The sequence below is a fragment of the Catharus ustulatus genome, chromosome 4, assembly GCF_009819885.2.
Source record: "Catharus ustulatus isolate bCatUst1 chromosome 4, bCatUst1.pri.v2, whole genome shotgun sequence".
Taxonomy (NCBI): Eukaryota; Metazoa; Chordata; class Aves; order Passeriformes; family Turdidae; genus Catharus; species Catharus ustulatus.
The window spans coordinates 26,794,031-26,817,111 of NC_046224.1; the positions used below are offsets into that span (position 1 = coordinate 26,794,031).

Consider the following 23,081-nt stretch of genomic DNA (forward strand, 5'->3'; position numbering starts at 1 on the left):
TGTGGTTGCAAGTCTTGTCAGATCAAGAATGTACTACGTGCAAGCAAAAGAGGAAAACTGCCTTCTTTGCCCTTAGAGAGGTTTTATCAAGAAGTGTTAGTTTCACAAATTGAACATGAATGGTTTGGCATTTTCAAACAGTTTTCAATGTTTTGTGTGTTTCTGCTCATTGTAGGAATGTTCTGGTGATGCCTATGAGAACTTGCCTCACATAAACAAACACAAAGGCGATGCCCTGATAGCCCCATGTGTAGCTATTACCAGATGTTTACACGGATATTGGCTTACCTGATGGACCCTACACACTGCTTTAATGGGAGAGCTGAAAGTCCCTCTTGACCCTGCCAGGTCTGTGCTGTGCCCTCCAGTTTGCCTGCAGCTTGCCAATCAAAGAGGTGGACAAAAGACAAGGACTTTTGGCAGTATAAAGTCCTAATGTCCTTATCTGTGCCTTTCCTCTGAGATACCCTGCTGTGTTAGGATCTTCCTCTGCAGCAACTTGACGGTCTTTAACTTTACCCATGTTGTTCAAGAGTTCAGTGGTTAAAGTTTTTTGTTGAAAATACATTTTCACAGTTAACTGAATCTCCTTTTTTGGCCATCATCAGTTTGGGGAATTGAATGTTTGGTCTGGGAGAGCTGTGGGAAGGGACAGACATGAAAAGGTACAGGTATGTAGGCTCTATTAAAATTGTTCTTTTGCTCAAAGTGAAAGTTTCCGCCCTGTTCAGTGTTTCATGTGAAACTGAAGTGTCAGTAACTGAAACAACATTCTCCACTCTGAAACACATCTATGCCTCTGCTGAGTTAGAAACTAGCAGCAATGATGTGAGTAGCATGCATTCTTGAGTCAGCCTTTGTGTCTCTGCTGGTCTATCCTGCAGCTTCAAAAAAACAGTGGTAATCTTCAAAGTAGGATGAATCTACAGGCAGACCATTTCAGACAGAGATGAGTGAGAACAGTCCTGGACTCTGGCTTATGTCAGGGGGTAGAATCAGCACCAAAATGGCTCAAAAGCCTGAGCAAAAATTACTGGGGAATGCCCCATGGTATGTACAGCTCATTTCATACCAAATAAGTGAGAGCCTTTCTGCCTTTTAAAAAATCTTTGGAAACAGTTGATCAGGATGGACTTTTCAATACTACAGTAATTTCACGACTATAAGGTGCACCCTTTTGACTAAAATTTTGGCCCGAACCCGGAAGTGCGCCTTATAGTCCGCTACGCCTTATATACCGACAAAGTTCGGAAATTTGCCAACATGGAAGTGTGAGCCGCAAGCCGCAGGGGGAGCCGGCAGGGCTGCGGCAGCCGGGTGGAGGCGGGGCTGGGGGTCAGCAGCGCTGCGGCTGTCGGGTACAGGCGGGCCCACGGTGCCGCGGCTGCCGGGTGGAGGCGGGGCTTCGGCCAGCAACCACACGGGGGGAGCCGGCGGCAGATCCTCACTGCAAAAAAGAAAGTGCGCCTTATAGTCCGGTGCGACTTATATATCGACAAAAGTTTGGGAATTTGCCACCACCTGGAAGTGCGCCTTATAATCCGGTGCGCCTTATAGTCATGAAATTACTGTACTTCCACTCTAAACTCTGTTGTCCAGAAATGTTTTCAGAAATGAATGCTTAAAGGAAAATAGCTCCTTCACTATAGCACTAGGCTAGGCCAGGACTTCTAGTTTTCTTAAACAAAGAGGATGTTGACCACTAAGCAAATACCTGAAGCAAGCAAAGGCCATTTGATCTGTAGATAGATTTAAAACACTGCTCTCTGGCAGAATTCCTGTAAGGAAATGGAAGCATGCCTCTTGGGGGACTCAGCTGCCAGATCATTTCACAGATCTCCATGACCTTGCCAGCAGCCTGACCATTTCAAAGGCAGGGTTACGTTTCAGTTCTGTCATGCAAATACACTGTGCCCTGCTACCAGACCTCTTCTCTATGTTTACTGTAAATGCAGGCCACCAGCACTTCCCAGAGTGTCAGAATCGCACCTGTGCTAAAGACATCTTCTGACAGAAAAATCCACATTGCTAATCCTTTAGAGAAATACATGAAGAAAGATAACAGGTAAATGTTAATTGTTGACCTGAATTATTGAAGCTGATCTCATATCAAACGGACTCTGAAGTCTGAATTTGTTTGTGTGCAAGAGAAATGAGAAAATATGCCACTGGCTTTTGATGAATGCAGTATCTTGTTGACAATCTAATGTCACTTGCTTGGAAAGGGATTTGCCCCTGGGCAGAGAGCCAGAGCAAGGCCAACACATCCTACATCCCACTGCAGGTCCTTGCTCAGATGTGAGCAGGATTAAAGCAATTTATCATTCCTCTACTGACTTCTGCACAGAGTCTCAACATGTCTGCACATGCAGACACAGTGAAAGTAGCAGCACTGGACCACCAAAGGGAAAGGCTAATACATATTCTTTTAAATTTTAACAGTAGGTTAAGACTACATGAATAATGTTCCTCTTTTAAGACAAGCCTTTGATCTTTCTTACACTGCTTCTCCAATTAAGTCCTCTTCACACCTTTGTCTGGATGAAGCTTTTACTCCAGTATCTGCCAGTATCCAGAAGAATGCAGTATCTGCCACGCTCATACAAAGCAGAAGGCCTGGTTTGCTTTTCAGGCAGTACAAATCAGGTGTTCACGGCTCAATGACAGAGCACTGCTACATTGTACAATGACTACAGTGGCAGAGCCCGTGCTCTTTACACGCATATTGTATGTTTTGCTTAAGTTTTTGGGTTTAGCTTCATTGTTGCTTTGTTTTGTTTGTAAATACAAAGTCTAAGTGGAGATTCCTTACACACTCTATCATCCATGGTATTCAAACAGATTCTCTTCCTTTTCTAATACTTCACGAAGCACCTAATTACCCAGCCAAAATTAAGAGAAAATACTCTAAAAATAAAACATTTAGGCATCTTCCTTCCAGATACACAGATATAGTTGTGGTTTTAATTGCATATATCCTAACACAGTATCTATAAGTACATAATTTTTGTACAAAAGAACCCTCAACATGTTCCCACTACCACATGAACCATAACCATGAATAACACTACTGACATTACACAGTTATTTGAATTACTTTGAATTATTCAAAGAAACAGTTCCTCCTTGACCCTGTGTCCCTCTGTGTATGAAAAGAAAGAAGTTGGTGGAAATATTGCAGTAGAAACACTTTGCAGAGTTAGCTGAACCCATAGAAGTCCATTAACTTCCCAGTAACTAACATAACAGATGTCCTAGCTGTTTTATCTGTGAACACATTACTGAGAAGGAAGAAGAAAATACACTGGGAATTTAAGAAGAAACTCTCACAACACTGTGCATTTCTTATATTGAAACTCTCACAACATTTGTTATATATTACTATGCTGTAATTATGCCAAATTCTAGTATCTATTATACATATCAGAGGTTGTCTAGGCTGCTGCAATTTATTAACAGGTACAAAAAAAATGGAATGAACAGATTCTCTTGTTAACTGCTCTCACAGATTTATAGTAATAACTTTGCTTGAGACTGAGGTACAGGAATACAGGATTGAGTAGGTTTGTGTCTGTCTTGTCCTGTTTTATCCTTAAGCATGGGTCATCTCTTTCCAACCCTACACCTAGAACTGAAAGCTGCACATAGACTATCTAGGATTCATACTGTGACTATCACCAAAATACTGGCCTGCAAAGTGCTGGCAAGACAATAAAAGGTGAGGAGAAATTTGAATTTTTGATGGTAAAGTGGCCTTTTGCATAATCCTCATTCCAGTGTTATTCTGCTTGGTGTGAGCAAGAACCCAAGGGCGGGTTTGCAATAGCAGAAGAGAACTAATTTTGCCAAGACATGGGCACGGCCCAGAGGGGACTTTGGATCACACTGCAGGGAAGGACTGAAGCATGTTTACTGCAGCTCTTTCCCCTGTGGTTTCAGGGTCTCCCTTATCTCTTTGTACGTCTCCAGGATCTGAAGACGACTTGAAAAATAACTCAGCAAGTTGTTCCTTGCACAGCCAGTACTGCTATAAATGTCAATAAACCAGGCTTTCAGGAGACATAGTGCAGTTGTCTTATCAAAACACTTCACATATAATAAAAGTGTTTGGTATATAAAAAAATATCTTTCCTTGCAGAAGAAACAGTTCCCAAATGTGTTTTATCACATTACCTTGGGCATGCACATACATCTCTGTAGACAGAGATTAATTTCTCATTCAGTGACACCTCATCACTGGCTTCCTTTGATACTTCTGCTTTAAACTGGTAGTTAAGATATCTCTAGTTCAAGGGAGTAAAGTGAGTACATAAAAAGCTGGAATCTCAGAGGACTCATGCTTGACAGTAGGAAAAATACTCTTATCAATGAATTACTACATCCAATCTGGCTCATAGGCTTGAAGTATCACTTTCAGCTCAGATAGTTGAAATAGCGCAAAGATTTCAGTGCCAGGGCACTTCTGCTGTAGAATTACAGTATCATAATTGGAATTAAGACAAGCTGAGGGCATGGGATTTCTGGACAGAACTGAGATGTACTGAGTGTGACCGTGAAGTTTTAAGGATGAGAACTGAAAATGGAAGGTCTCCTGTCATCTCCTATTAGAGAATGCAAAGTGAAGAGACAGATTTTGGGATTGTAGTCATTCACTGTAGGTTCTAAGAAAGATGTGAAGTATCAGCACCAACATGTTGATATGTGGGACTATGCACACAAAAATGAAGCAGACCTAAAGCCCCCATCACAGGATTAGCAGTCTATAAAAACCTGAGGACTTGGTGAGTTCTTTTCTGACTTGCTGAGATAATGTTTGTGGGCCAATTCGGATAGTCAAGTTAGTCATGGTTAGGGTAAGTCTTGGTGGAGGAGAGGTTGTGGGACATATTGTAAACTAAATAAAGTCATTTTTTGGGTCATGAATGACAGAGACCTGGACTTACTTTGCCTAAATGTATGCCTTTAGATGTTAGATATTTAGACTAAACCCATTATGCAGGTCCCAGTTTCAGGCCATAGACACAGAAAGGCAAAGGGAATTCTCACACAACTTGGGCTTCTACTTCAGGATGGGATGAAGCACTCTCTGCAGCAAATTATTTCCCTCCTTCAGCTACAGAGAGAGCTTGAAAAACAAGTGTATACATGGTGTTTAACTTTCTAACAAAGCCAAAGGAGGAGAGTATATTTGCATCACCAGAAGAATAGATGGGTTTGTACTGAACTAAAACGACCTCTATATGTAGGCTCTTTAGACCACAGAACGATCCTTTACAGATCCTACATTTAGGCTCTTTAGATCAAAAGAGAGTAGACAGAAAAACACTGTGAATTTCCTCCTGTGCAGACCTCCCATCGAGGGGCGGCTCATGTAATGAGGCATCACTGAAGGGTCGGGCACAAGCAAATGACCGAAGCCCATCACAGCGCTCCAGGGACACTGCTCGCCCCGGCACCCGAGGAACGCGGCGAATCTTTCAGCAGCTTACAGGATGACTGCCCACGTGTCGCAGGGAAAGCGAACTACACAACTGCTTGCACACATCCCGAGATTCCTTTGCAATATCACCTTAGCCAGAATTGCACATATGATCAACCACAATTGAACGACGACGTCCAGAACGCAGCTGGGCACGTACGGATGGTACCGGAGGACACAAAACGCAACCCTCTAATGACAGCAGATACGAGGGTGTAATGAGAACGCAGTGAGATGGCTGGGAATGTTGTGAGGGAATACTGAGTGGAAAACCGGAGTAAGCACCGCGCCCTCCTGCAGGAGGCGGCGCGGGCAGCCGCGGGCAGGGCTCCGGGCCAGGCGCCGGCGCGGGCCGGGCGGGGAGCAGCCGAGCCCCGGGGCGGTGCCGCCGCTTCCTGGCTCCGGCACTCGGCGGCGGAAGCGGCCCCGGCCCCCTCCCTCCGCCATCCCCGCCCTCCCTCCGCCTGCCCCGCCCGCACCGGGCCCGCGCCGCCCGGGTCCCGCCCATGAGGCGGCGGCGGCGGCGGGGGTTGCGGCCGGGCCGTGGCTGGGGCCGGAGCCGGGGCCGGGGGCAGGCGGCGGGCCGGGGCGCAGGGCCCTGATGCGGCTGCGGGCGCTCGGCCGGCCGGCCCCATGCACCCCAGGTAAGCGCCGCGGGGCACCGGGCGGGGCGGGCGGGACCGCGGGGAGCACCCGGCCGAGGGGCCGAGCAGCGGAGGGGTCCCTCAAGCGTCCGGCGCGTCCCGCAGGCCCCGAGGCTCGGTCCCGGGGCGAGGGTGGTGGTTCCCTCCCTCGGGCATCGCCATCTCAGCAGCCGCCTGGGCCGGGGGAAATGCCCTGCCCCGCCGGGCAGCCGGAGCCCTCGGCCCCTTCCCTGCAGAGCCGTTCCTGGCGGCAGGCGAGTGCGTGCTGCCAAAGCGGGGCAGAGCCGAGGGCCAAGTCGGCGGCTCCGTTTTTGGCTCAGCCCTCCGGATGGCAGGTGGTCTGCGAGGAGCTGCGAGTGGACTCGATGTTCCTCACGGGCCCCTTCCCACCGGAGATCTTGTACTGTTAACTTTGGTGTGTTCCCGTGTTTCCTGGATGAGTGGTACCTTTCCTTACCGGAGTGGCAGCCCAAACTCCATCTCTCCATCAGTACTGCAGCGTTTGGGCCTGCTGCTGGCTAAAGCCATGTGGGAGGCCTGCGTTAACCTGGAGGATGCTGTGTGTGGCTGCTGTGACCTGCTGGTTAGACCTGGTGTATGGGTAGGAGTGCCAGGGTGGGCACAGCGTGCAGAGTTGTGACGTGTAAGTGGACTGTGTCTCCCTGGTGTCCCCATCCCCGTGGACTGGTTTGGGCTGCATGTGCAGCTTGTCCCAAAGGACATGTGCTCCAGGTTGACATGGTTTCTACCAAGGCGGAGAGTTTGCGGTGTTGGGCGGTTCCTGCGGCTGCTCGTGTGGTGTGTGCCCACTTGAGCGGTGTGGTTGATCACTGAAATAACATGGCAACCAATAGTGACCATGTTAATGTGATGGGAACATGTAGAACCAGACTGAGGCACTCTATTGAACTGTGCTATGGCTATTTCGCAGTGGTAACTCTTGTCACTATTGGCCTGGTTCAAACTGATGGGGAATTAGAGCTTATGTTATCAACTTGAAGTCAACTTTCCCCCAGAGTTTGGATTTTGAATGTGGATGTGGTGTCCAGAAGTCATGAAATATAAATCAGGTGGTGTTGTCTGAGTATTTCTGACATTCAGCTTGTAAATGGATCTGTGTTCACAGTAGTTTAATCACAATGGCTTTTACTGCTAGGAGTAAGACTTTATTTTCTGGATGGCAAGGAAGAAGCTATGGTCTGATTTGTCTTTATGAACTGGTTTTTAATCCTGGTTATTGCTTTCTAATATGGTCAATATGTATTGGATCATAATGTGGTGACCGTGTGAGTGGCTGATGTGTTTTATGCATAGCTTTTTAAGGCAGTCTTTATATGCCAATATCAGATTTTGAGTTTGTTTGCTCAACCTTTCCTTACCACAGTACAGTCAGTAATCAGGAATGCTTTTGCATCTGTTTTTTTTCCTGCCCCCCTTTCTGTTCCCTGTCTCCAGAATGAATGAAATGAACTTGAGTCCTGTAGGGATGGACCAGCTGACCTCCTCCTCTGTGAGCAATGCCCTGCCAGTCTCAGGAAGTCACTTGGGCTTGGCAGCATCACCTACTCACAACGCCATACCAGCACCAGGTAATGGGGAGGGTCCCACACAGGGCATTGGCAGCTCCTGCTCTGTGTTCTGCTGTCACAGCAATGGTCGTAACTGGGCAGCAGTACCTGCTCTGATAGCAAGTCATACCATAGGTAGTGAAATGATGCAGAGTTGGGGAAGGAGAAACCATAAATCATTGCTTGTGTGGGCAAAGCAAAAGGCATGAGTGCTTGTTAGGCTTACGCTCTAGTGGGAGCCTCGTTTTGTTTTAATGGGGTGCTTTGCACTGTGGGTGAGTAGTATCAGAGTCCTTTGAAATTAGAGCTGTAGCTGAAAATCTGTCTTCATCTATGTCTAATTTTCTCTCAGGTGAAAAATCATTTGTAGAGCAAAACTGTTTTCATAGCTCTTTTTTCCATGGGACTGCACAGACAGAAGTTCATTACAATTGTCAAATAGAAGCAAGCCCTACAAAATGTACCAAAGAAGATCTAGCCACATTCAGGCATGCCTTTCAGTGCTGTGATAACTGGTCCTTTCTTTGATGCCTGGCACCTTACTTGGACAGTGCCATGCTGTATTTCCTTAGGGCAAGACCTCCTGGGGAATTAATAATCTCTTTATTAGCTCATGTGTTCATAAATTCAGGAAGTTCAGTTGAATTTAAATGGGCATTTTCTCTTGCAGGCTTGCCTGTTGCCATTCCAAACCTGGGTCCCTCCTTGAGTTCCTTGCCTTCTGCTCTGTCTCTGATGCTCCCAATGGGTATTGGGGATCGAGGAGTGATGTGTGGTATACCAGAGAGAAACTACACCCTACCTCCACCACCATACCCTCACCTGGAGAGCAGCTATTTCAGACACATTCTACCTGGTAAGTGCTCTGGTGATGATGGATGGGAACAGAAAGAGAAACTGTTTTAAGAGCTGTCCGTTTCTGTCTGAAGCAGGCATGACTGACAGTTTGGCAGGGCTGTTGTTTTCCTGAGTTTGTCTGGAGACTGTTGTGTCATTTACACACCTTTATTTTCAGGTATCTTTTTCCATATTTGTGTATGAAAGGAATAGCAGGGCATTTTCTATTTAAACCTAACCTTTGATTGCTCCTCCTGCGTTGATTTTAGGATTAACAGAAAACAAAGCATGCCTGGTTTCTGTCTCCAGTGGCTTGTAGCTTGGAAGTTGCTTCTGTTTTTCTTCTCCTGTAGTCTGAAGCAATATTTGATATGTGCATAATGGGAGGTCATAGTAGTTCAAAACTCAGAGAAGGCAAGACATCAGATATGGCATTGGGCACTTTCCTACCCATTTAACCCATGGCACATTTTTTCTTCATTTTTCTTCAAGGTTGATTTCCAAAGGCATAACACACTTCTATCTTGAGTCCTTTCTCACATGTGCTTTGGAGTATAAATGTAGAATTTTGCCTGTTAGTATATGAAAAAACAGAAATTGGAACTTTAAATGCAATCCTAGTTTTGTTTGGTAGCTAAGATTGACAGGCTGGAAGGAGTAGCTAAACTTCTTCAAGGTGACTCACTGACCTTGTTGGTTCAGCCTGGGTTAGGAATAAACTGTTGCAGTCCAGGTCTCGTGCAGCTACCTGTTGAGTGATGGCTGAACTTTCCAGCTGCTTAGGAGTAACCCTTCCTACTGCATTGCTTGCCTGCCTGTTTAGTGGCCAGAGAGTAGACAGGGACACTTGTGCACTACGACCATTCTTCTGATCTGGAATAATCTTCCTGTGATGTTTTATAAGGTTCTTCTGTCAGTTATCTTGCTGCCATCAGGGATCCTCTGTGTTCGATCTGCAAGGCAGCATTGCATGCAGAAATATTTGATGCAGCTGATGAAATTAAACTGTTCATTTCTTGGCTTGTTGTGCTGCAGAAAGTATCTCTGCATCCTTGTGATAACAAGTGTATTTGGATGGAAAACTCTTATGGAACAAGTGGTTTATAGGGTTGAAGGCTAAAAAGAAACATGCTGAATCAGATCTTGCAGAATCTGCAAAATCTGCCTCCGTCTCTGCTGGAAATAACATTTACTTGAATATCTGTTGTATTTCTTCCAAAGATTTTTTTGTTTGTTCGTTTTTAGTATGTAAAACAGTTTAGTGTTTCTTAAGTTTCAAGGTTGGTTGATGTTGAGAAGCTTCCCAGAACTACCAGAAAAGATGGTAGATTTAAATCTCATTTAAATTCAACCAAACTATTGTTTTAGGAGAAACAACATGCTTTCATGTAAGGAAAGAGAGCAGATGACTCGTTAAATCTGTGAGAGAACTTGTCTTTGTCCTTCAGAATTGCAATTGATGGACAACTGAGATGGACAGTTATGCTACTTAGTCTTAGAGGAAGGAAGTAGTCATTGTTAAAACTTGAATACCTAAGCAAAAATTATTGGAGAATTGTTTCTGCTTCTAGCAAAGATAAATCAGGAATTACCAAGTTATTGATTCCACTAGGAGTCCTCCATTCTTTCCGAGCTATTTCTTGGGAATGAAATACTAAGCCTAAAATGTGAAGAACCTCTTTCTGATTTGATCTTTGTACTCAGCAGCCTAGGTGGAATTCTGCCATTAACTTGGCTGTTCAGTGTTTGAGAAGAAACTAGAACTTTCTCTGTTGGGTGGAAACTCTGAATTAATTGTCAGTTGTTACTTTGGCAAGAGTGTTAGGCTGGCATATATTTGTGAGCCATGTTTTAGAATTAGTGGATTTTAATTGGAAATAATGTAGAGAACGTGTCTTCAGGGATCTGGGTCTCAGTGTACTATGCTTCAGCTGATTTTTATTCAACTGATGTAATCTCACTGCCTTCTTTTTCTCCCTCTCTTCCCATCAGGTATTTTATCTTACTTGGCTGACAGACCACCACCTCAGTACATCCATCCCAACACTATAAATGTTGACAGCAGTCCAGCATTGTCGGTCTCCAACAATCCCTCAACCCTGGATCCCTACCAGCCCAGTGGGACTGTGGGGCTGGAACCAGGGATAGTCTCCATGGACTCCCGCACAGTGAACACACATGGTCCTCAAAACCTGCATCCTAGTGACAGCCACGAGGTAGCACTGGATACTACAATCACCATGGAGAGCGTTTCGAGGGTGACCAGCCCCATCTCTACAGATGGGATGACAGAGGAACTTACAATGGATGATGTAGCCGGGGATCACACGCAGATCCCAAATGGCTCCCGGAGCCATGAACCTTTAGCCGTAGACACAGTGGGGAGTAACTTGACATCGGACGCTGTGGGACATGGCGGTGTCATTCCCATTCACGGTAGCACTTTGGAACTCCCTGTTGTCATGGAGCCCGACCACATTGCCGGGCGGGTGACAGGGATCTCGGACAGCACACTAAATGACCCCATTCATACTGTGGCCATGAGCACCAACTCCGTGAGTGTGGCGCTCCCTACCTCACACAACCTCGCTTCCCTGGACTCAGTAGCCTTGCATGAAGTGGGCCTCAGTCTGGAGCCCGTGGCAGTGTCTTCCATAAGTCAGGAAGTAGCCATGGGGCCAAGCCATGTCGATGTGTCTGCAGACAATCTTGCCTTTGTACCATCATCTCTGCAAATGGAAGACTCCAATTCCAACAAGGAGAACATGGCAACCTTGTTTACCATATGTGAGTAGACATTTCCTGCTTTTTTGGGATGGGGTTTGTTGTGTAGCTGTTGTCTGGTGTGGCAGGACTCTGGTTACTGGTCTTATACATTTATGGTGAAATAAACAATTATTTAACAAGTACAAAATTTGAAACATCTGCAGTGCCAGATTAACTGTTCTGAAACAACAGTAGATGGAAGTAGTAGAAGATGTAGAATGTTGTAGCATAATTGTCTTTGTAATCTTTGTAATCTTTCCCATGTTGCTGTGAGGTTGGAAGCTGAATCTTGAAGCTTTTGATTTGGTGGATATGCTTGATATCCTTTCCAATGACATTTCTGTTTTTATAAAGTCACATCACAGGTGTCTTTTCTTGCTCCATTAAAAATACACAACAAACCATACTTTTCCAACAAATGGTGCAATTGTTGAGTATCACATTACATGATTTTGCAAAATTTATATTAAACCATGAACAATCATCATGAAAGTGTTGTTCTAAACAGAAAAAAAAGAGCAGAGAGGGAAGGAATTTTATAATATTTTTAATTATTCTCATTGAAGGGCTGTAGTCCAGAGGTTAGTTGATCTCGTAGGAAGAGAGGAGCACTGGGTATTGTATTGCCAGTCCTGTTATCATTCAAGGAGTGGTGTTTGAGAAATGAGATGTTCTTATTTGCTGGGAGAGATATTTGAACTTTGACCTGCAGGATGTCTGGCTTCCTGCCACTGAAACATAAGACCAGCTTTTAAATTAATTTTTATTATCTGTGGTAGCATTGCTGAGTGCTGCTCTTCATCCAGTCTGGCGCTACAACTGCCAGAACCTAATGGCTTGCTTTGCCTGCAGAACAGATTTTAAGAATTTGGAAGATACAGTGCCTTGGTTAGCAAGGGGAGATGTGCAGTTTAGTGTAAAGTGTCTAGACAGTCAGACATTTGGATTAATTTATTAAGATTTCATTCTGTTGGATAAAATACAACTTCAAATCAGGTGGGCATAGAACTATGATGAATTTACAACTCCTAGAGGAGTTTTACAGTCAATGCACTCAGAGGTTCCTACAAGCATCTGTTGCATGTTGAACAAATAATGATCCAAATACAGTGATGTCCAACATGATTGTGGTGAAATGACTTCTCTTAGTCTCTCAAAAGTGAGATTTGATGTGCCAGCTTCTTGTTTTATACTTAACATAGTCCTAAGCTGTTTCCAGATGATGCTCCCCTTTGGTAGGACATTAAATGGCTACCGCATGCCTTGTGCTTGCATGTGATTTGCAAAACAGATTCTTGACTTGGGGAGGTTTAAATTTTAACTTTATGTTGATGTTTTTAAACTTCACCTGAATAAACAGGAATTTGTGTCCAGACAGGTGACCCCTAAGGACAAGGAGTTGTTTTAGAGCCCCTTAGTGGTTTTTCCTCACTGAGATATCAGGAGTCAGGGCCTTTTTCAGAAAACTTTTTACTATTCCTAAGCAGGAAATAAAAAGTGTACCTTTGCTACAGTCCTGCATGTTTGCAAAACTTTTAAGAAGTGGTTTTTTGGTCATCTTGTTGACAGTTCTGGGAATTCAGAGAAGTAATCACTGATTGTCTTTTTTTAATGATTTGGCAAGGACAGTTATGGAAAATATATTTCACTTTCTGCAGAATGTGAGATTTTTTTGTTTTCCAGCGTCTTAAGAATGTATGAATGTTGAATTTCTCCAAGTGGAAATGCCTCATGCCTAGAACTTTTCTTCCTCTGCCTCTCCTTGGAGCTGGTCCACAGACCCATAGTGGGTGTGTGCCAGGCAATGTTTAAAAGCAGCTGTTCCACATAGTGGTTCTCACTGCTCAGGTCTGGCTGTTGTTGCTTTACTCCTACATGTCACCTGTCACATGAAATAATGCTTACATAGGCTCTACCTAGTAATTTTTGCAGTACTTTCCTGTCTGTTAATGTGTTGTTGTATAAACTGTACTTTATATGACATCACATTCTGGTACCCTGGTATATCAGGGAAGTATCTGGAAAATATCTTTAAGCATGTAAAGATGGAGCTGTTGTTCAGGCCTGCTGAAGGCTATTTCTGTGATAGGTCTTTTATACTGGAGCTGGGTCATAAAGAGGCCAAAAAAGGTCTTTGTGGAGATCCTGAATGATTACCTGAACATCTGTCTTCTTCAGAAGAATAATTATTTATCAGGAGAGTGATTGCTGAGTAGGTGTGGATTGCTCCATCCGCAGATAATTAAAATTACATCATTTTTCCAGATGTAATGGTTTAGAGAGCATTTTATGCTGTACTTTCCCTCAGATTTATCAGACTGAAGACTTCACTGGTTTCTTTTATAACAGTTTTTCTGCTGAATGATGGATTGGGAAAACCATGCTACTGATTCTTCTTGGGCTTTTGCTTTTGTTGCATTCAGTGGCATACTCACACTGCATGAGTTTACTGCAGTGAGACCTTCAAAAGCAGTGTGAGGTCAGGTTTTAACTGCTGTGATCTACACATTATCTGAATTTAAATGGAGGTAAAGGGATTTATGGTTCATGTTCGAAAAATTTTTGAAGGATGACCTTACTAGTCCATTTGCGTGGATGTACTTGAGGTTCTACATGCAAGAAGTGTTTCTGGTTAATTCCAAAAACATAACCAGTTAGAAGGTGCTTGGTTTTGTTTGTCTTAGATTTTTCTGCCAGTAGAATTCATTTCACTTGTGATCAGAGTGAAATTGGCTCTTGCATCACCAGCATTACCACCGGCATTGGGGAGGCTGTAATCTATTTTGCAATAGCTTTGATGAAAAATGGGCTCTGTCCCATTGCTAGATTCCCCTGTAGGAATACTCTGAAGTCTAGGTCATCAATGTCATTAGGTCATCAGGTCATCAATTCCATTAGGAAGGTAGGTGGATATCCTCACATTTGATCTGAATTGGATAGAAACTGACATGTATGTCAGTACCCACTGACTGTAACAACATGGTCTATATTCTTCTCAGTAGGAGCTGGTAAGTGGACAGGTTGAACGTGACAGAAACAGCCTTTGGCAGGAGGTGAGCTGAAACACGTTGGTAGGGAGCTATTGTATGTTTGTAATGCCGGCTGTCCCATCCTGTCATCCTGTCTCTGCAGGGTGCACGCTGTGTGACAAGGCGTATCCGTCAGACTGCCCGGACCATGGGCCCGTCACCTTTGTCCCCGATAGCCCAATCGAGAGCCGAGCCAGGCTGTCCCTCCCGAAGCAGCTGCTCCTCCGGCAGTCCATCATGGGAGCTGAAGTGGGTAAGGATCACGTTACTGTGCACTTCCCCGCAGCACTTTAGAATACACTCACTGCCTGAAATCCAAAACGTAGGGAGATTAATGTGGGAAAGAAACACCGCAAGAGAGAGATGCTTCCCTCTTCTGTAGTCAGTGTGACTTACAATGTCCAAGAGCTCCTTGTGGCCTGGTTACTGCTTAGACTTCAGCTATACTGTAGGGCTGCTGCCACAGAGCGTGTGGCACTTCTTAAGGTCAAGCAAGGTATGGTGGTTTTTTTATCATGCTAAACAGCCCAGGCATAGCTTTGGTAAGAAAACGATGCAGCAATTGCGGTTTGGGGGAAGGTGACAAATAGAAGAAATAGAGGAGAATTCTGTTTGCTTGTTCATCTGCTTGGTTTGCTACCTTCTGAGTGCTCTCATTGGAGTATTGATCACAAGTGCCTCTGTTTTCTTCCCCCCTTCATTTACATTTGGCATGTAGACTGTGACCTTGTCACTGGATGTGGACCTTGTTACTGTGTTTCACGTCACTGCCACCTGGAAATCGAAGAGTACAGTGCAGTACCCTAAGGATCTGAAGGCTAGAGAAGAATGTGATTATTGGCTTGCTTAGTGATGCTGCTTGTTGAGAGTAGATGACATCTGTTCTCTTCAAGCTGCACTAGTTTCCAGTTTATTCCTAAGAGCTATTCAGTGTATTCATGTACACCTATATATATATATATATATATATTAATGTTTAATAATAAATAATATACATGCAGGAATCCCTCTGCCCATGACAGAAATACAGCTGCCTCTGGGGAGAAATGCAGAAGCTGCTTAACAATGCCCAGCAACAATTCTGGAAATTCCTGGGGATTAGGTAGGCAAAATGTAGTTACCGAAATTAGTATTTTCTGCTTCTGCAGAAAGTGCCATGAGAATTTTTATTGGTACAAATGGCTAGGATGTTAGTTTTATAGCTTACTGAAAAGTAAATTACTTGCTTTTGACCAAATAAATATTTGTAATGACACCAAAGCGGCTTCCATTAGTGTCATGTGGTGGTGGTGGTTCTTGTCTCTGCCATAGGTGTGTTCCACATGTGAAGTAGAAGCTTCGATGATCTTATGCATAGATATTACCTCTGGAGCATTATCTCATAAGCCTCCCACTTCTTTATTATGCATGATTAGTTGTTTAAATAATTGATTTCTTCAGATTTTGGTCTTCTAATGATAGGTGTGTGGACACGAGAAACCATTCCTGTGAGGACTTGTTTTGGACCTTTGATTGGGCAGCAGAGCCATTCTCTGGAGGTGGCTGACTGGACAGACAAAGCAGCCAGTCACATCTGGAAGGTCAGTGGTGTTACAGCTGACAGACCCTGCCAGCATGCCTTTATCTGGTGAAAGCTACCTCATGACAGCAATTTGAACATTATCATCCTTGCCAAAAGTCAAAAGTAATGCAGTTTGTTTAATTCTTAGTATCAGCACAGCAGGGCTGTGTACCTTGCAGTATGCTGGTAGTCAGTCCTGAAGTACAAAAAGCTTCTTTAACGCCTTCTCTTAAAGGGCTGTATGTGGTTTCAGTATTTGTGTGGAGTTCAGCAGAGATTGTATATAAATTACTAAGCAGCAGTTGTTTCTTTGTTTTGTATCTCTGATCATTGAAAGTTCCACCAGCTGATTAATGATTTTTTTTAGGAAAGCCAATTTAAAGCCTTCTTTTCCCTATCATTTCATCTTCAGAAAGTAAATCTGACCTATATAAATAAATAATGTACTGTTTGCCCAGATTTTGTTATTCACAAGACTTGGTTTGTAAGAAAAGCAGACAAATGCATTTCTGCTGGGAGGTAAAGGTGAGAAAGATGCTGATAAACAGGTTTTCTGGCCTCCTGGGTAGCAGAGGTCAAGATGCCTCTGTGAAGAGGAAAGTCAGGAGTGAAAACAGGGCTGTGGTGTTGGCAGTGGCAGTGGAGACTTCCTGGCTTGTTCTAGGTGAGCACATCCTCTCGTAAAGAAAGAGGCTGGCTTTCACTGCATTTATTGCTGTGTTTTGTCCTAAGGTTGCATTTTTTTTTCTTGGTAGCTCTATCACAACGGCGTCCTGGAGTTCTGCATCATCACAACTGATGAAAATGAATGTAACTGGATGATGTTCGTACGCAAAGCGAGGTGAGAGCCATCTGTACTGTGCTAAGTAGCTTTGAGTCTGAGCTGTGGGGCTCACGGGGAGCTGGACTGGAGAAGGAAGGTTGACCTTCATTCAACTGAAGCTGACCTTGATTGTCCTTTTGATTTTAATACCTTATTAACAAAGTGTCCCTAAGTTCCTTTGGCCAAGTTCCAAGCCCCTGCAGCTTGTGAGACCCATCCTTTTCAGTCTTTCTGGAGTTTGTAATGAAAGCTATCAAGGCTGGCCTAAGTATTGCTCCATCCATGGTGCATTGAAAAGGCTGAACTTTTCCTATTTCTCTATGAAAACAAAGTAGGTTTCTCTTGTATTTCAAGAGAACATTTCATTGTTCTCATATGCAGTAGTCAAGAAGCTTAATGTTTAATCTCCCACTGCAGTGGGGCAGAGTTTTTGCTGGTTTCAGATACTGGGAACAAGCATATGCAAGATAACTGCTTCAAAAGATGAATGATCACGTCTTGGAAATGGTCCTCAAGAGGACTTTTTAAAGATAATTTTGCTTTAAGACATGACTGATATTTTATTCATCATGCATTCTCTGTTTCTTAAGGGATATATCTGTGTAAATGAATCTGTGTATATGAAGAATCTATGTGTATGAAAATATATAGATTTTTGTACTTTCTTAGGAGATCATAAACTCAGCCCACTTGAATGTCTATTAATAATTTTCTCAGAAGTGGTGTGAGAAACACATCATTTGATGGAGGAGATTGGCTCTCAAGGTCTAGGTTTTCTTTAATAAAGGACAGAAGTGACAGAAGTGAAAGTTTTATAATATCCTGACAAGTGCTGAGGTTCTTACTACCTTTTTATAGGAATCTTTCCTTTCTCCTTTTTATCTTTTTCATTTTCCTTCTTCTTTTTTCTTGTTCTTCTTTTTTTTCTTTTCTTCTTTTTTCTTTTTTCTTTTTCCTCTTTTTTTCTTTTTCCTTTTTCCTTTTTTTTTCTTTTTCCTTTTTTTTTAATTTTTCCTTTTTTTCTTTTTTTTCCTTTTTTTCTTTTTTCCTTTTTCTCCCTCTCCTTCTCTCTAAAAGTCATTACTTCTGAAGGGCTTTTATTCCTAACTCGTGTTTTTGCTGTAGGAACCGGGAAGAGCAGAACCTGGTCGCTTATCCTCATGATGGAAAAATTTACTTCTGCACCTCTCGGGACATCCCCCCTGAGCACGAGCTTCTCTTCTATTACAGTCGGGACTATGCACGACAGCTTGGTAAGTAAGAGGTCACTTGTGTTGGCTTTGCAGGGACTATCCAACTTGAATTCCCTTTCAGTGCCTTCTCTGGGCTCTGTGACTTGGGAGTGCATTATATTCCTTCTCAGTTCCCATTGGTGCATGTCACAGTTTCCTCTTACATTTCATGACTACAGAGTGCCATTATTTAAAATAAATATTTCTCTACTTAATTCCACTGATCAGGAGTAAAAGATCACAGTTTTGAAGAAAAATCATTTTAGTTCTGTTCGTCTAGGGCTAAGGGAGTTTTAGGTCTGAAGATGTTCCAGTCTTCCCCCAGATTGGATTGTAATAATTTAGATTTGGTGGAGCTGTGCTCAGAACTGTTCCAAACATTTCAAATTACCTACCTGAAACAGGTGGAAAGCAACACTGGAGCTGAAAAGAACAAAGGTGAAAATCTCTGCACCTGGCTTTGCTGCCACAGACTAAATATTAATGTGGTTCAGGCTCTGTTAGGCCTTACTGTGTGTGCCTCATCACGTGGTGCTTTTGTGCCCAAAGGTGTCCCTGAGCATCCAGACGTGCACATCTGCCACTGCGGAAAGGAATGCGCTTCCTATGCGGACTTCAAGGCCCATTTGAGCAGCCATATTCACAACCACCTCCCCAGTCAGGGCCACAGCAGCAACCACGGGCCAGGCCATGGCAAGGAGAGAAAGTGGAAATGCTCCATGTGTCCCCAGGCTTTCATCTCCCCTTCCAAGCTGCACGTGCACTTCATGGGGCACATGGGCATGAAGCCGCACAAGTGCGATTTCTGTAGCAAAGCTTTCAGCGATCCAAGCAACTTACGGACACACCTCAAGATCCACACAGGTCAGTGCTGAGGGCTTGATACAGATGCTGTGTGAGGTCAAGTTGCAGGCCAGCAGTAGACAGTGTGGGTATTTTTGCCTCTCTTTTTCTCAGTATTCCTTATTGGGCAATCACAAAATTCAAATTACAAAGCTGGAAAAGGAATGAAACAGGGAGTTTAGTGCTGTCAACACAGGAAGCTGTAGGCTCAGTAGTCAGGAGTTTTAATGGACTGATCAAATACTAATGTGGTATACACAACCACGGAATACTCAGTGGGGTGGGATTCAAGTAGTATTCACGCTTAGTCTGAGCTCAGTAGCATGCTGGGTTTTGAACTATTTCTGGCAAAGAATAACAGAAGTACTGGTAAGTTGAAAAATGAGATAAAACATAGAAGTTATCAAAGGGACAGTGAGGTTTGTCCCTGTGTTTTTGTTAGATGAGAAATTGTTTTTGCAGACAAAGGCAACGCAATGCATCAAGTGTGGTTGGGCTCCAGTAAGGCATCAGATAAAATTCCTGTGGGAAATCTGTGAGGATAGGGATGTACTAAAGTACAGTAACTAGATGGTTACCATGGTTACTATTACAAAGGAAGCTACCATTGTTTTTACTGAAGAATTCATCTTGGATAAGACTAATGTTTTTAAGTGTTTGCCTGAATCTCGTGGTGGAAAAAATTGTACGTACAGAGCTGCTGGGGGTGTTTTGGTATCCAGAACAGGGAGACACAGGTGGTGTGGACAAGGATCACAAACGCTGCCTCACAAGAAAGATTGGCTGACCATGAACACTGGAGAAACAACAAGCAGCATTGTTTAGAAGGATGAGGTGCAGAAAGGTGCATCACACTAGGGCATCAGTGGTTTGAAACAGTATCACGACATTGCTTTTTTTGCTTGAGGGCATGGAGTATGGGATGAAAAGTTTTGGGAATGATGAGGTCAGCTGCATAGCTAAATATAGATTGGAACTGAGTAGGCCTTTATGCTGAATCCGAAGGAACTGCAGGAGAAAACAAGTCCTGTTCACAAAGAATCTGCCTTTCTTTATGGTAAAATTCAATTTTTCACAATGGTCAGGCTTGTTTGCTTACTGCGTTTCTTGGGACACCGAGTGCTAATCCACAGGTGTCCCTGTGTACTCCTAGGTCAGAAGAATTACCGCTGCACCCTCTGTGACAAATCATTCACACAGAAGGCTCACCTGGAGTCGCACATGGTCATCCACACCGGGGAGAAGAACCTCAAGTGCGATTACTGTGAGAAGCTCTTCATGCGGAGGCAGGACCTCAAGCAGCACGTCCTCACTCACACACAGTAAGTGACCTCACAGGAGCTGTGGGTCTGGCCAGTGCAAGAAACAATGAACAGCCTGAGACAGAATTTCCAGTTTGCAAATAGTTTGGCCTAGGGAGCATAGGTGGGTTCATCTTCTGAAATGACACAGAAGTCACTCTAGACAAAGTCCTTGTTTTACTGGCTGCAGTTGTGGAGTTCTAGTGTTTGCAATATTTCAGTGACAGTAAATTCCAAGCGTGCTCCTTGTGTTGTGAAATGGCAGTCCACACTGTTCATCATTTTGAAAAGGGGGTTGTTTGGTTTACATTTTTTCATTCTTTGCTGAGAACTGTTTCCACGTCCCAACATGACCACAAAAGACAAACTTCTCAGTGCTATTGTCACCAAGTTCCTTTTTAGTGAACTCTGCCTGTTTGCTGTAGGGGTGTGGTACAGCCATTCCCAGCCCTTTCCTCCCCACAGGTCTCACTCAAATGCTTGCTGTCCTGCTCCTCCTGTATGCAGATTCCTACCCATAGCCCTCTACCAGGCCAGGTCTTTTGCTCTGAGAATCTCTCCATCCTATACATTTACTCCCAGTCCAAGGTCCTCCTTAAAAGCTGCTTGCCCAGAGCTAGTCCCTTTGCTTATTTAATTTTCAGCATCTGGTTTTTGTACTCACTTGGAATCCATTGCTGCTTCTGTCATGCTGCCTAGGAGCCAGTGTAGTGCAGCCAGCATGAGAAAGAGGCAGACAGAAACAGAGACTCGCTTTGCTGCTTATTCCTACAGCCTGAGCCAGGGAGCACTCCTGCTGGGAGGTATTTTTGCAGTGTCATTACAGAATTTGTTGCAGTCTCGTAAGCTCCTCTGCTTAGCATTTACAGACCGAGGGTTGTTTATATGCAGTACCCTTGTTTCCTTAATTGTTCTTCCCTGCCTCCTCCCCACCCTCCTTTATGCAGGTGAGGAAGGAAACTGACCTTTTTATTAAGGGCAGTATTTCTGTCCTTGCTAGAACATGGACCTTAAACAGCATTTTAATACCAGCTGTCTTGTGGCAGGAGCAAACTCACTTTTTTGTGTCTTGCAGAGAACGGCAGATCAAGTGCCCCAAGTGTGACAAGCTCTTTCTGAGGACAAATCACCTGAAGAAGCATCTCAATTCACATGAAGGAAAGAGGGACTATGTCTGTGAAAAATGCTCCAAGGCTTATCTAACCAAATATCACCTCACTCGACACTTAAAAATATGTAAAGGCCCCACGTCCAGTCTGTCAGCCCCAGAGGAAGAAGAGGAGGAAGATTCAGAGGAGGAATTAATAGACTCTATGAGGACTGAAGACTGTAGGATTAACAATGGAGGCTATTCAACAGGTGATGTTCTTTCTGGACACAAATGAAGAGAGGAAAACTTGGATATTATAAGCAGGGAAGGAAAAACCCTCTTCCTTGTTTTCCTAGTCACCAGTGTATGTCAGGTGAGGAGTTTTCCTTCTGTTTTTGTCTCCACACTACCACCACTTAATATAATCTGTAGTCAGAACAATGAACAAGACTGGATCATGCACATACAAGTGAAGAGTTGCTAAGAAGGAAATGTGAGGCAAGATTTCTTTCACACACGCTGTGCATACTTCTCCAAATCACTCAGATTAATCCATCCAGTGCCAGGATACGTGACACACCTCACACAGCCCTTCAAGCAAAGAGCCACCAACCAGAAATGTAGCTGAGGGATTGCAGTGACCTGTAAGCCAACTGTCCTTAACTGCCCAAGCTGTGATATGAAGAGAAACAAGGAAAAAATGGTGGGGGCCATTGATGCATTTTAAAACTTTAACTGAAGGAAGTGGTTTGGCACAAAGCAAAGACTTCTCAATGCTCAGGTTTGCTTCTTAAAACCTTTCGGTTAAAGCAAAAAAAAAGGCCAGTGAAATCAGCACTTGCATACAAAGTAATTACCCCACTACAGAAAATCAAATACTCATTTTTGTAGAACAGTTACCTACTCTTCTCCCTTAAGTTCACAGCCCATGGAAACAGGTGAAGAGATAAAGACTGTATAGACTCAGTAGGGAAGGGGCTTACAGACGATCAGGCAGTGTTTACAGTAATGTTACTCCTTGTGCTGTAAACCTTTTACCACCTCGAATGATGGGAGGGTTTGCTGCTAATATTATTTATGGAATGAAGATTATTACATTTGGTTGTTTTCTTTTGAAATAATTAAAAATGTGGCTCTTCTCTAACGTTCCTTTTTTAATATTTACATATGCTGAAAAATAATGTTTCTATTTCTGATAATGATGCTGAGAGAAATAATACCACTTTTTAATCATCTGCCTCTCCCAAGCTTTCCTGGGACATGGTATGTGTAGGAGCAGCTCCATGAACTGGGGTAGCTAAAGAACTCTAGATTTGCTGTGTCACTCCTCTGGCTGTGCTGCAAAAGAAGATTCAGCTGTGCTCTGTTCTCTGACAAGGTACTGGGAGGTTCCCTTGGGCAAGAGGCTCTGCTTCTGACCCTAAACGGCCCAGAGCTTAGCTGTACCTCTCCCTGTACACTGCAGTTCCTAGAGAGCTCCCAGGGTTCTTAAAACCTGAAAACCTTGCCTCAGATCAGTATGTGACCAAAAAGCTCCAGAGAGACAGGTGCTGGGATCTTGGTAGGTCCAAGGAAAGAGGTGTTGCTTCCAGTAATGCACTTTCTTCTAAAAACAAAATACAACTTTGAGAGCTAGAGTGCCAATTCTGTTACTAGGGGCAGACGTAAGAGAAATCACTGTCAAAGATTTCAACACAGAGCCTTTATTTAAAGTTAAAGCTTTGAAAAACTTGCAACTTTTCAATGGAAAGCAGTTGAATAGAGGTACTTACACCTTCTTAAGCTTTACAAAAGCAATTGTTCATTTGTTGTCCACACATCATTCACTACTGCTTGGCAGAGACAGGCTGGAGGCAGGAATCTCAACACATCCAGAGTATTCTTGGTTCCTGCAGAGCCATGCTGAAC

At 43.7% G+C, this 23,081-nt stretch overlaps 1 protein-coding gene across 2 annotated transcripts; it reads left to right on the top strand.

The window, feature by feature from the left end:
* Nucleotides 1–6,065: 6,065 nt before the first annotated feature.
* Nucleotides 6,066–22,312, top strand: PRDM4 (PR/SET domain 4). 2 transcript variants are annotated; one of them, XM_033057865.2, is made up of 11 exons: nt 6,066–6,123; nt 7,579–7,712; nt 8,362–8,547; nt 10,521–11,315; nt 14,427–14,576; nt 15,785–15,903; nt 16,640–16,725; nt 17,833–17,960; nt 18,489–18,803; nt 19,936–20,104; nt 21,159–22,312. In XM_033057865.2, exons 1-11 carry the CDS (start codon nt 6,113–6,115, stop codon nt 21,466–21,468), a joined length of 2,403 nt encoding a protein of 800 aa, XP_032913756.1. In that variant the 5' UTR covers nt 6,066–6,112; the 3' UTR covers nt 21,469–22,312. The 2 variants fall into 2 exon arrangements, with proteins under 2 accessions (XP_032913756.1, XP_032913755.1); XM_033057864.2 differs by lacking the exon at nt 6,066–6,123 and having other exon boundaries at nt 6,966–7,712.
* The last annotated feature ends 769 nt before the right edge of the window (nt 22,313–23,081 follow it).

Excerpts from the sequence above, each read along its gene's own strand:
- PRDM4 (XM_033057864.2), top strand. The coding sequence starts at position 7,526 with ATGCTTTTGCATCTGTTTTTTTTCCTGCCCCCCTTTCTGTTCCCTGTC. Across the intron at positions 7,713-8,361 it reads CAACGCCATACCAGCACCAG|GCTTGCCTGTTGCCATTCCA; the intron begins GTAATGGGGAGG and ends TTTCTCTTGCAG. Across the intron at positions 14,577-15,784 it reads CATCATGGGAGCTGAAGTGG|GTGTGTGGACACGAGAAACC; the intron begins GTAAGGATCACG and ends TTCTAATGATAG.